The sequence below is a fragment of the Passer montanus genome, unplaced genomic scaffold, assembly GCF_014805655.1.
Source record: "Passer montanus isolate IOZ18808 unplaced genomic scaffold, ASM1480565v1 scaffold67, whole genome shotgun sequence".
Classification (NCBI taxonomy): domain Eukaryota; kingdom Metazoa; phylum Chordata; class Aves; order Passeriformes; family Passeridae; genus Passer; species Passer montanus.
In genome coordinates this window covers 1,509,315-1,523,273 of record NW_024371815.1, presented here as the reverse complement: position 1 = coordinate 1,523,273, position 13,959 = coordinate 1,509,315, and the positions used below count along the sequence as shown (strand labels likewise).

Below are 13,959 nucleotides of genomic sequence, written 5' to 3'. Positions count from 1 at the left end.
AAGATGGGAAAGCAAGATACGCAACTGACTAATTGCCTGAGACCAATCCAGAAGTCTTCAAGAAACAGGATTCTTTCTATTTTGTACTCTAATGAAAGCCTATTTTTTTTTTCTCTACATGAAGTTTTCTAAATATTTCTTTTTGAAGTATTAATTTACATATCTGGTGTCATAGGAGATCAGAGTCTCAGTTACCCAGTGTTTGGTATAAATGAACAGGCCATAATTTGTGTTTACTTTGATGCAGAGTGGATATTGTTCTTTAAATACTGTGAATAGTATCTGCAGCATCAAATCCTGTGCCTTCTGCATTTCTGGTTGTCTCTTCTTTCTATTTTGGTACTGCAAGTACACTTGCATTTTTCTAGTAGAAAATTGACTTGAGATAGCAGGAAAAAAAATGCACTATCTATGATAAAAGGAGGAGGGAGACATCTGGTGTTTTTTCTGTAAAACTGAAAAGGGTTTTCCCCCCTTGTCTGGAGTTTTACCAGCATGTATTAAAATAGAATTTCTCAGTCTCATCACCTCGATCTTGTAGTATTTAAGCCAAAATAGTTGCAAGAAAACTCATTTGAGCTCATCATACTCCATTGACAGCTATAAAAATGAGAAACTGTGTGCAATACAAGATCCAATTAGACTGAGCACCAAGAGGTGAACTGCATCTCATGGTGGAGGGTTGTCTCCAAATAAATCTTGTGGAAAATTTGAATTTCCAAACTCAATATCAGCATCCTGTCTGCAATATTCCAGCTGCATTATATACCCGAATGAGAAATGAACATACACAAAAAAAGCAGCTTGTAACATGTGGCTGTGTGTTGACTTAGCAGTTTCTACATGTAAGCATTAGGGGGATCTGTTGAAGGTGAGGGAAAAGTGTGAAAAAAAACAAGCAATGAATCTTTTTGCAGCTTCCACGTGACAGCTGAGGTCTTGATTTCTCAGTGTAGTGTTCTTCCACTTGTGCAACTTTCTTTTGACAGTACCCACATATAAACCAAGAGTTGATATCTATAACAAAATAAACGAAAAAGTGCAGGAAAGGAATGATTGTGTTTCAGGGAATTTGGATTAGTTACAAACAGGTTGCCCAGAGAGGTTTTGGATGCCCTAGCCCTGGGGGTGTTCAAGACCAGGCTGGATGGGGCCTGAGCAACCTGGTCTGGTGGAAGGTGTCCCTGCCCATGGCAGGGGGGTTGAAACTGGATGACCTTTAAGATACCTTTCAATCCAAACCATTCTATTAGTCGATATGACAGAGAAAATAAGGGAAGAAATCTTGGAAGTGTTGTGGTTTCCACTTAAGTTGTGCCTCCCATTCAAGATCTTTTAATAGAGCATAACAATGAGGCAGCTGACTTGGATTGAAATAAAAATTACTCTCACTGGTGGTCCTGTGGAAAATCAGCAGCCTTTTCCTGACTCACTAGGAACTGAAGACTTGGAAGTAATTGCCTTTTCCATCCATATGTAATTTTAAAATTGCAGCTCAGTGCAAAACGACCAGATTTATTTTCTGCTGGTGTTTGATGCAGAGCACTGCAGGAAGACAAAAGTGCCTGTGTTGGCTTGGTTTCTGTGGTGTAGCTGTTTTGGTTACTGTCTCAATGATGTGTTTTGTTGAGACAATCAAATCTGATTCTTCTGTTCACTGAAAATGAGCACAGTTCATGTGAAATATGATCTGCAATAGGGGTATCTGCTTTGCATCAGGAAGTGTCAAAATTTTCAAATTCAATCAGGGACTCAAGATAAATGTCAAGAACAGAATATGAAGTATGCAATTAAATTATCAATGGAAAAACAAAATTTTGTTTGGAATGGTTATTCCACTTTGAGTTCTTCTGACTTAGGAACAATTGTAGCTGGGCTGAATTTTTAATCTTCTTCCCTGCTTGATTGGACTTTCTTTTATCTTTGTTGATGACCATATAATTTAGTCACTGTTCCACCTGTGATCTGACATATTACATGCTTATGAGTCAGATTTTCTTCCTTAATGCTTTGTAAAGTACGAAGGGAAAACTTTAGGAAAGTTTACGATTACAGCATTTACTGGAAAAATGTTGAAATAAGAAAATTGTATGAAACAATAGCAGTCCTAATGAAATAATGGGTCTTTTGAATGTGAAATAGAAAAGGAAATTCATATGCCTGTTTTTCTTATCACAACCACCATATATATGCATATAACCTGTGGGGTTTTTTCCTTTTCCTCCCCCTTTTCCCATTAAGAATGGAGAGCTAATTCAAGATGAAGTTCAGAATCTGAAATGGAGGGCAGTCTTGGATTCACTCAGAAGCAGAGCTACTCAAACTCCAGTTGTGCTGCTACAAGATAAAGAGTCTGGTATGCAAAGAAATCTGATTTTTTGCTTTCATTTCTATACCATCAAAGTGAAGATGATTTTGTTCATGGGGTGTGTATGACTTAAAAGGTGTAAACCCTTTGAAAATCCTGCTAATCTCTAAACTGTATCTGGGGAAGGTGAAATGATAACTGTTTGCTGCTATTCAAATATGAGCTTTCACAAGACATCCTAGAACTTTCAAGAAACTTCAGAGGTGAGAGGGTACTTTGTATGTCCTGGATGAAGTATAGTATTTGGGAATGCCATGCAGCAGAGAGATTTGCTCTTCAGACCAAACAATGTCAAAGCTCTTTTCTTGGCAGATTATATTAGGTAAATTCTTCCAATATAAATGAATGGGAATTTTATAGCAAATTTTAGTGTATGTAGATGCAGACTTGCACTGAGTAATTTTAACCTGTAAGTTTAATCCCTAAGTTTCCACCTGCCCACTGTAATGAAATGTATTTTCCATTTCCAAATGCTTTGGGAACTGGAAACCATGAACCCCAAATACACCTTGGTTTAGACCTCGATATTTATGGGGTTTTTATGAAGCTCATTTTCGTGTCTGCCATCATGCTTTTATCTGTATCAGTGGTGATGTATGCTGCTGATAGAGAAAGGAATTTTGAGTATGCTCTCACTAAAATATTTTTCTATTCAGAACATGTTCTTGGATGGTTTGGGGTTTGCTTTTTTTGTAGCTACCTAGGAGTGACATTACATTAACCAGTGCTTTATCATAACAGAAACACCAGCCTGTAGTTGTGAGGGACCAAAACAGATGGAGGAGGTACCAGAAGATCTTGTACCAGTTTTGGAATGCAGTTCCAGAGCCTTTGTGAAAGTTGCTGCTCTAGCTGAGACTGAGCAGGTGAGAAGAAGAGTTACTGCTGTTCTTGCTATCTTTGTGCACAGGGAGTAAGTGAAATAGGAGAGAAAATGAAGAGTTGGTGTATTTAAAGGTGAATATATTACTAGCTTTAAATCATAGCTACTGCAGATGCTTTACAAGGTGTATACATAAAGGTGTGCACTAATACAATAGTTGACTTACTCATACTTAATTTGTAACATTACTCTTCTTGCAAGTGTTTAATTATTTGAAAACACTTTGTATGGAAATATTTTTTTCTCATCTATCTGTAATCAAGTGTTTTGTCAATGAAGGAAAAAACAAAATATTATTAGTATGTTACTTTGCATATGTTTTTGAATTTCTCATTTGTTATTGTCAGGTCACCCTTGGACCACAGAGGGCAAATCCTCTGGAGGACACTTCCACTTTGCTGAGGTGTACCCCAAGTCATCACGCAGCAGGACTGCTTCCCCCTTGTTCTGAGAAGTTACCCAATGGTGAGACAAGTAAGGAAACTGAAGATGAAGAAACCCTTTTTCTCTTGAAGGAGCACGCTATAACTCTACCAGTGAAGACATTCCCTGCTTCTGTGGTTGAAATCTTAATGAGGAAGGAGCTCCAGCTGACCTTGTTTGAGCCTGGAAGATGTCACATAACAGCTTTCACCACTGAAGAGAAAGTGAGGAATTTGAGTTTCTGTGAGACAAATACTAATCTTTGGTCTGATGGCCTTTGCTTTGTTGCAGAAGAAGGACTTTATGACAGAGCTACTGAACTTCTCCATGGAACATTGCCTTCCACTGCGGCTGAAATTTTCACATCTATAGAGGAATGCAACATGGAAAAACATTGGGGAAACAAGCAAATTCTGCCAGGAAGTGTGAGTGAGAACAGATATCTAGATAAAGATGTTGATGATGAAAAGTATCACCAAAAAATCTTTACAGGGAGAGCTGAAAGAGAAGAAATACAGAATGACAAAGCCCAGCAAGGACAGGTGACCTGTGGTCTTGAGGAAAGTTCTAAAGTTTCCTACAAAACTGAATTATTCTGTCCTGGGAAGCAAGGAGTGGAAGCCAAAGAGAGTCTCCATAGCATGCAGGGTGCCCAGAGTTTATCTGTTGATTTTAAAGACTTTAAAAAATGTGTCAAAGGGAGTCGTGAACGAATGGAGAAAGAAGAAAATATTTCAGAAATCTGCATCCCTGATGTGAATAGTGGATGTAATGGAGAAGACATAATTGAAATTGAAGGGAAAGGAAAGCAGGCTCAGAAACCAACTCACCAAACAAGCCCCTCCAGCAATATTGGCCTGGCAAAAAGGAAAGACCAGACCTCAAAATTACATGAACCAAATAAGAATTTCTCATGTCAAAAAGCAGCTGCTAAAATTGTGCAACATGAATACTCTCAGAATTTTTTTTTATTGAATGAAGAGACGTATCCACTAAACTTGTTGTTTCCTCTGCAAGAGGGGCCTGTGTGCTTAAGCAAACTATTCCAGCCAGGGAACAGTTTTTATAAATGTATCTGTCATCCGTCAACCTGGGGAGCTGGAAATGAGTGTAACGTGAGAATATCTGTACTGGAAAAGGCAGTGGCTGCGTGTTCTCAGAGGATATTTCTGCTGATGCAAGAGAATGAGAATTACTCCAAAAAAGTCTGTATATTGCAACAGGAGAATGACAGATATGTTCAGATGATGTGTGCCCTGGAAGAGGAGATGGATGCATATTTTCAAAATGTTTTAGCAGCAGATGAAGCTAATGTTCTTTCATTCCAAAACTTACTTAATGAGAAAGAAGTTGCTGGTGGATGTTATAACAACTATACAGAAGAAAGTACCGTGACCCCAGGAACATTTTTAGTTGCAACTTTTTCTAAGAATCTCTCATATACTGAAGAGAAAAACAGGAATTCTGAAAAAGATTCATGGACAATTGCATCAAATAAACTTGACGGGGGCGTTCTATCCCTGAATAGATGGAAAATGAGGTTCTTCCAGCTGCTTTCTGACCTGAAAGAAGAAAGAAGCAGGTGCTTCAAAGAAATGGCTAAATTATTACAAGACAAGGAGAACTATGTAGCACAATATAATGAATTAATGCAGGAGAGAAAGAGAAATTTACAAAGAATAGCTCTTTCAGAAGGCGAAAAAGAAACTTTGTTGAGACATGTGGCAGAGATAAAATGTGAGCAAGACAAATACAGGACCTTAGTTTCAGAACTCCAAGACTGCAAAACTAGCTGTTATCAAACCATTTCTCACTTACAGGAAGAAAAATGTGTACTGCAAAGAGACATAGACAGAATCAAGCAAGAAACTTCAGAACAGCTGGATCAATTTCAGAAAGCAAATGTGAACATTATTTTAGAAAATAAAAATTTAAAGGAATTAATGTCTTCTCTGGGTTTCACCTATGAAGAACTAAGAAAAGAGAAAAGTATAGGAATAAAGACAAATATAAAACTGAAAGAAGAAAGTCAACAACCTGGTCTTAAGCCAAAGAAAGTTGAAACAGCATGTAGTGTAACACAAACTGAAGAACAGGGAGCTCTGGCTGTAGATCCTTCAGATTATTCCCCTGGGAAAAAGGTAAATAATAAGAGTAAAGAATGTTATCAAGCAGGATCTGCTAAAGAAAGAGAGCTACAAATGTCATTTGGAGAGCAAAGCTGAGTGATGGAGGAAACTTTAACCTCTTAACATGAGCTGAGGTGCTAAAGTTAACTTCTAAATAGAAGGCAAAATGCCAGAGAAGGTTTTTTTTTTGGAATGTTGTATTAGAGAATATTAAAGTGATACAGCAAGCTACTAAGTTAAAAATAATACTTAAAAGACTGCACTGTTCAGGCTTTAAAAAAATATTTATGTAATTGCAAGAGTAAAAGCTTTTACAAGCTTTAATTCTACTACAAATTCTCCTAACAGAAGGAAACTTTTTAGAATGGTGAAAATAGCATGTTTTGGTGAAAAGTGTGCACATGATAATTTACTAATTTTATTTTGATTTTATCTAATTTTTTTTTTTTTAATGTTTTGATGTATATGATCTATATTATATATCTCTAAAGAAAGGATCTTTACTTGTGGTGGATTTCTTATCCATGTTCTTCCTGTGGTGTAAGATACATGTAAGATACATCTTACACCACAGTGCATTTCTGTGGAGTTTACTATGTACTTATAAATGCAAAATTACTACTTCACTTGAGAATAGTCAGCAGGGAAATACTTATATGTCATACCTTGATTTTATGCAAAATTTTTGTAGTAGTTTAAGAGGAAACCATCTATTGTTCTATGAACGACTGTGTGCCATTTGGTGAGTCATCCTGTCTTTTTTTTCTCTCCAGGGCAGCATGTTTGAAAGCTACAGCACAATGAAAGAGCAAGTTGGAAAGGTGGAAGAGAAACTAAAAATACAGCAAAAGGAATTAGAAAAATCAAAAAAAGAGGTAACCTTCTACTCTGATGCACTTCTGAGGACCAAATTTGTTTTTTCTTTTGTTTTCTTACATGGCTGTCTTCTTTCTGCCAGGCTCTAACACTTTCACAAAACAGGGAAGTCTCTGATCTGCAGAACCAAAATGTTCCTCTGATCTTTGAGTGATGAATGGCACAGTCACCCTTGGCTGGGTGAGCATCAAGTGCAGCTGCATTCCTGCAGCACACTGTGCCAGAGGCTGAGTGCCCTGGCAAAGGCACACACAACAACCTGCCCACTCTGGCCACCTCTGGGCAGCTGCTTCCCTCCACATCACTGGGAATGAGGAGAAGGTGGTGGAAGCCCTGAGGGTTACTGCAAACCTGAACTGAAAGCAGTTTTTGAGTGAGAAGCCAGATCGTGTCAGGGGTTTGCTGCACCCAGAGGCATTGCCAGGCGTGCTGCCCTCCTCTCTACAGCTGTGTAGCAAACACCAAGTCCAGCAACACCGGAGTGGAGTCTTCTGTGTCTGTGTGAAGTAAATCTGCACTTTTGACACCATCCAAGGAAGCTTTTAGTGCTGTGCCTTTCTGAATGCACTAGATATTCACATTCCTATTTATTAATCAGTCTCCACTCCATGCACATCTAAGCATAATGCAGTGTTTTTCTGGCAGGTGTATATTTATGGGGTTGTAACAGACATCACTCACATGCCCTGTGGACAAACCATTGGCAGCAGCATGTGTTGAGTATGTAAAAGAAAAGCAGCAATAGGGTTTTCATGGTGTTTGTATGAAATTATTGTCCTTTGACAGCATCTTTATAAGACTTCCCATCTTTCAAGTGAAGCAACTGGAGTGAAGGGATGGATTTAGATGACTGTTGGATGGTTAGACAAGGACTTCTGACCTTGTATTTTGAACATAAAATAAAAACATAAAAAATATGTTTTTATTTTTGAAATAAAAACATATTTTTATTTCTTTTTTAAAATCTGATTAACTTGGGTCCTTCTAATCATTTTGTGTGTTATAAGGAAGTTCTGTGTTAAAATACTTTCCTCCGTTTACTTAAAATAATGTGAAACCTTTGCTTCCAGATGGGAGAAAAAATGATATATCATACAAAGGAGAGAGCTTGCTGTCAGGCAACCAGCTGAGCTATTGAGGGCTTCTTTGTGGTTTTTGGTTTAGGTTTGCTTTTGTTTTCAAAAGTACAGTTAATGTGTGTAAGTGGAATGAAGGCAGACTAGAAAAAAATCAAAAGGTGAGCATATGGGGGGGCCTTCCCTCCACTTCTTTGCATTCTTTATTTTTGACATTTTTGTTTTGATTCTCATACTGAATTAACCACTGCATTGTGTCAGCTACTAAGGAGAAAATGAACTCTGTCCCAGTTAAAACCATGGCACACTCCTCAAGAAGACTTTTCTCCCCTGCCCAGCTAATAAAAAACTTGCTTTCACTTTGCTCTGAGGACTTTCAAAGATGTGATCTCTGAAATCATGTGTGCATACACCACTGCTTTTTTAAACTTTATTCAGAATATTCATGGTTCCTTCACATTTAGAAATAAATTTAAATAATATTTTTGACATAGCTCTAGTGAGATATTCTATAGGGCATACTTCTAGAGTTGCATTAATGTCTTATGATAAGATTGTAGTGTATTGTATAACTTCATTTATTTTAATCAATTGACAACAATTCAAAAGCTATGATGTAGAGAGCAGCCTCAAATCCATGCATGTAAGCTGGTATTGAGAAAGGATACCACTGCTGGACTAATTACACTCAGCAATTTTTGTTCTTCCTGTTAGGCTCAGAAGTGGTACAGAGAGCTTGGTTTTGCTGAAACAAGGTATGAAGAAACCAAAACTCGTTTGATGCAGGCTCTCTCAGAATTAGACCACCTTAAGCAAGAAGTTGGGGACAAAATGCAGGGAAAGCAGCACTGCAAATTAATGGTATGTATGTGCATGGCATGGAGAAAAGCACGGTCCTTGGGAGGAGGCTGCTGGCTGCAGAAACACCCATTACTGGGATTGGGAATAGATTTGAAGCAAGTTTAGAGCATCTCCAGCCACTGAAAACTTAAAAGAGAGCAGATGTTATGCCAGGTAGACCATCTGTCTGCAGAATAGTCCAGTTCTGGGCTCTGCATGGGCAATGTAAACACCTCACTTTTTTATTTAGGAGGGCTCTTGTTCTGCTCTCTTTAGCCAAAGTCATTTTCAGGTTGCCTAAATGAAAGGTTTTGGAGGAGTCTGCAGTGTTTTGCAGTATTTGGCCTTTTTGCCCTGATTTCAGGCCTTGTAGCCCTGATTGCTGGATTTGGGCAGGCAAAATGACACTGTGGACAGATGGTGTGGATTAAAGTCAAAGTCTTAAATGGAGGCATGTGGCCCAAATATGTGTCTCCAAAATCCAGGAAATCTTTCTATCTCACTGGAATGTGTTTATATCACAGAAATTCTGGTTTTGCTGTAAATTAAACTTTTTTTAATTTTCAGGTGGTTCTCTGTCTTGATACAGGTTTATGTTTTTCCACCAAAATAAAGTGTTTTATGGAAAGACTTTTAATTACTGAATAATCTTCTGGAAGCAGCTTTTATAATGACTTTTCAGCTAACCCTGTAATTATTTTTGCCCTCCTTAAGTAGTGAACTACAAAGAAGTAATATGCAATTTCTGCTAGGTGGAAAAGGACATTTGTAGCAATCTACAAATATTTGCAGATTAATTTTGAACAGGTTGGATAGATATGGTTTTAGAAGAAAATAGAAACAAATTCTGGAAAATATAAGGGTTCTGAGATCAGTTCAGTTGCCTGAATGTCACTGTTTATCCCAGCTAAAGGCCTTAGGGCATCCTGGCTGAAGGTGTGTATAGCCAGGAAGTCCTAGGCAGTTATTTCATGGCACTATGGGCTGGTGTTTAGACAGCTGAATTCAGACTTTGAAATGAAAAAATTAAAATATTTTCATGTCATTCTGATGTATTGGCATGTAGCATCCTAATATAACAGAATCTATTTCAAACAAGAAGAAACACCCAAATTATTTGAAAATAAAAAGAAAAGTGTCACGTGTTTTGTTTAAGCCAGCAGATAAGATTTTGGGTGCATTTTTGGGAAATGGAGCTTTAATCCTTTTTTAGGGACTGTCTGGGGCAATTAGTGTTTATTATGTTGGTCAGTGAAGTAAGATGGTAATTATTCCTATGACTCACATGGGAATAAAATTCATCAGCCTTGACAGAATATTTTTACACTGGAAGAAGTGCAGGTCAGCCTTTTGCTATAAACTCTGCCACTTTTAATTCCCTCCAACAACTTATGTTTTCAAATAAGTGTTTATTGATCAGTAGGATATTGCAATATTTATGCAGTACTGTGATGCTGTTTGGTTTATGTCTGACTTCTTGTAGGCTTAGTGTCAAATTTTTGAATACAGGTCAAAGTTGCAGTCCATGTACTTCACAGAACTGGGTTTATCCTTCACTTGCACTATTTGATGGCAGAAGTAATTATCTGCATAACTCCATTATGCTTTAACCAAATAATTATTTTGTTGATGCAATTTAGTGAGTAGTAGAATAGAAAATAGAGTAGATATATCTTTACAAAGGTCAACTTCATTTTAATAATTCACTTTTAAATAAACTTTTTATTATACACCAAGCTGTTGGTAGCAGGTTTGTGTGAGGCCTTAAAACATGAGATAAGTTTTTTTAGATTAAATTTTAAAAAAGGCTTTTTGTCACAGGAAAGATCCTGATCTACTTTTCTGGCATCATGTTACTCCTGAGGGCAGTTTTGTTGACTGGTGCTCCAGTTTTTGTTTTCAGTTACTTTCCACCCTTGACAAAAACTCTTTTTCATTACTCAAAGTTACTAATAAACCCTTATACAGTAGATCAGAGTAATTTATGCTTTTTCTCGTTCTAAACTTCATTTTTCTTGCTGCAATGCTTGAAAGAAGTGAAGATGTGAGCATTCTGGGCCTAGAACCCAAAGTGTTTGAAATATGCCGTGTGTTGAGTGTTTAGAAAAAAGCTTTAGAACTTTTTGCATTTCTTATGTTCTCCAGGCCCTGCTGCCCAGGGATCCTAGTTGTCACGTGAGAGTCCATAAGGCTGATATTATAATTATATTATTTATTTCAAGTAAAAGAGAGCTAAGATAATATGTTTGAAACTTACTGCTAGGACTTTATTTCAGTGAAGTTGCTAACAAGTGAAATATGCTTCAGCCTAGAATTATTTGGGTGAGATTTCTGAGGTAGTGCTGTGGTTGAATTTAAGAGAAATATGGGGGTGAGCAGGAAGGGGGCAGAGTAATGTTTTCAGCTTTAAAAATTAATAGAAGAATTTTGCATGAAGTGCACACAATAAATAAGGCACCAGGCTTCCCCAGTGAACTCCTGATGACTGTCTGCAAAAAAGGCCTGTAGCAAAAAAGGTCATATTCCTTCTCATTTTCTCACTGAGTTTTCAGACAGGCACAATTCACTTAAGAGGAAGATACTGGTTTTCTTTTTAATGTTTAGCTACCAACTTCAAAAAGTAGTGGTCTTGCCAGGTTTTACAAGAATGCAGTGTGTTAAATGCTATGTTTTAGGCTTAGTTATCCTTTGGTTATTTCCCAGTCCCAGCTACTGGGTCCTTCATCCTTCTGGAGCTTGACTATATAACCTATGGTCGCTGCAAACTGGGACATCTGACAGAGTGCCCATCAAAAACCTTGTATGCCTCATTTGTGTGTTGGAGCTACAGAAAACTGCTGGTGGGTCAGCCAAATGCAAAAGGAAAGAGGGAACTTCTCTGTCTCTAACCCTCACACAGTTGTTTTACTTTCCCATTTTTTTTCCCATAAAGCATCTTCAGTTAGGGAGTGTTTCCCTTTTGTTTTTAACACACTTTTCATGTGGGAGAGAAGATAAGTGAAATACCATGTCATGGACTCATCCTCAGGCTTTTGTCCCTGCAGCCCTGGTCTCATCCATCGTGATGTGTCCAGCTGTTCCTATTGTTCTCCTGACACAAGAGGGAGCCAGAAAGTTTGGTACAAAGCATCCGATGCTGTGCACAGAGGACTGGCTTCACGAGGAGGAGCACTGTGACAGTGACATATTTCTGGTTTAATCTGTGTTGCAGTAATGTGATCTATCAGCTCAGTTTGCTGTTCCCTGTGGAATGGTGCCTTCAGTGGGTTGTAGTCAAGGGCGTCAAAGCCCAAAAGGCTGGGAAAAATGTACTGTGGTGTTGTGCATCAGGGCTGAGTATGAACTTCTCTATCAGTTGTATCAATGTTTGTAACCATTAAAAGTAAACCATCATTCTGTTTTGCCAGAAAGTTATGTGGTTTTGCCACAGTATATCATGAGTCAGACTATAATTTTTAGATTAATCTTTTAGACTTGCTTGTATACTGATACTTACATTAGCAGAAATCTTGACCAGCTGTATGTATCAACTCATTTTTTTTAATATAATAGCATAAGTGTTTTTCAGGATACTTGCTTCTTTTTCAGATTTGCTTCATTCTAAATCTATATGTTTAATCAGGCAGTGTCACTTGTAGGAGCTGACCTTGTGATGCTGACCATCAATCTGAAGCTCTCACTAATCCTTTCAATCTAAGAGCATGAAATTGGGGAGAAAAGAAATTGAAGAGTGGGGGAGGAGGAGTTAAATTCAGAAGCTTCTCTTTCCACTTGTTCTGTATTACTATTCTGTATCACTATTATTAGATTTTCATGTAAAAATACTTTTTAGAAATTTTTACTTAAGATCTAATTAGTTTATTAATAATCTTCCAGAACAAATAAATATTTGGGAGAGTGCATTGTCTCACTGAGATAAATATATGTAGAAAAACAAGGGACATATTACTTCTTGTTGAAGCAGGAGACTGGGAACCTCTGAGTTTTTTCCTTACTCACTGAGTGACCACAGATTGGTCACTTCATCTGTCTTTGCCCAGTTTCCCCATTTATTAAATCATTGCAACACATATCTTTACCTTGAAGAAATGTTGTGAGAATCCAATTCTGTGCCTCTTCTCACAGAGATCAAGTACTCTTTGCATATAAAGAGTTTAAGATTAATGCAAAATATTAGTGCTAATATGTTCATGAAGTTTTGGGATCATTTATATCAGCTTGCTTCTTTTTGATGTACAAGGTAGGTAGTTATATTGATTGAGAAGTCTTGTGGTATTAGAAATGATTAACAATATTTTTGTTGTTTTATACACCTAAATTGAAAATCTGTTTATTTTCTCTCTAGCCTGTTTACACATTGAAGGATGTCCAGGAAAAAGAGATTAATAAAATAGCCAGTAAGAGATTAGAGCAGCAAGTGTTGACCTTGAAAGCCCAGCTCAGGGACCAGGCTGCATTACAAAATCAGTTTCATGACTTGCAGAATGAAGTGGAACTCCTTCAGGCTCGGCTATGTGAAAAGGTATAAAATTGTTTTCTGTGTGCTTAAATGTGAGCTTAGACATCAGATTCTACATATCTTTTTTCAAAGGGGAGAAGCAAAATAGTCATCTTTCCTGGGAATGAATCTGAGGATAGTTAAATGGTTTTCAGGCACATAAAAGTACTCCTGACTTCAGAGAAACAGGGAGAAGATGTAAACTGCCTGAGTGATCCATGTTATGGAAAAATGATAGATGATCATGAAAATTCAGTCTCTGCTCTAATTAATCCCCATAGTTTAATGCAAGCACAGTGATGCTTTACATTTAAATTCTTTACAGAGCCACGTCCTTGGCTTAAATTGTCAGGATTTTTTAGCATTCACAACCCTCTTTTTCCACTATATCAGATTATGAAATTCCAAGCTAATAATAGAATTTTGATAGAGTTTTCCTAACTTTTTTGGTTCATCTGCTGGTGTTACACATGAAGAGTTTCAGTGTTTTCAGACAGGTGTGTGGTTTGGATTTTTGTCATAGTTATTCTGATGAGACCCCCCCCATGTATGCACAAATGCACGACACAAGCAGTTTGCAGTTTGTCAGTCACTTGTGCATTATATTTCACCTGGCAAACCAGAGCAGGTACATTAAAATTTGCAAATCTGCTGCCTTACAGTGTGACAGCAAAGCTGCTGCTCTAAGTGTGACTACAGCTACTGACTGAACTCTTGGGTGGAAACAAATTCCTGCTAGGACTTCTTTCCCTTAGATTTTGTTTCCTATTGGGAGCTATATTTTGGAACAGGATAATCGTTACAATATGAGCCAAATTGGAATTGCCCATCAGGCTCTGAAACAGCTACTAAATGGCATGTTCTCA

General features: G+C 37.6%; 1 protein-coding gene across 12 annotated transcripts in view; it reads left to right on the top strand.

Annotated features, from left to right (window-relative positions):
- CUNH4orf50 (chromosome unknown C4orf50 homolog) overlaps nt 1–13,959 on the top strand; it is an 86,614-nt gene that overhangs the window by 10,293 nt on the left and 62,362 nt on the right. For 10 of the 12 annotated variants that reach the window (XM_039728845.1, XM_039728849.1, XM_039728848.1 and 7 more), the window contains exons 5-10: nt 2,242–2,356; nt 3,110–3,234; nt 3,599–5,815; nt 6,577–6,678; nt 8,470–8,616; nt 12,941–13,117. In XM_039728845.1, coding sequence (XP_039584779.1) covers nt 2,242–2,356; nt 3,110–3,234; nt 3,599–5,815; nt 6,577–6,678; nt 8,470–8,616; nt 12,941–13,117 — 2,883 coding nt within the window. Of the gene's footprint in view, nt 1–2,241; nt 2,357–3,109; nt 3,235–3,598; nt 5,816–6,576; nt 6,679–8,469; nt 8,617–11,639; nt 12,898–12,940; nt 13,118–13,959 lie in introns of those variants that run through there. The other 2 variants (XM_039728854.1, XM_039728850.1) reach the window with 2 other exon arrangements.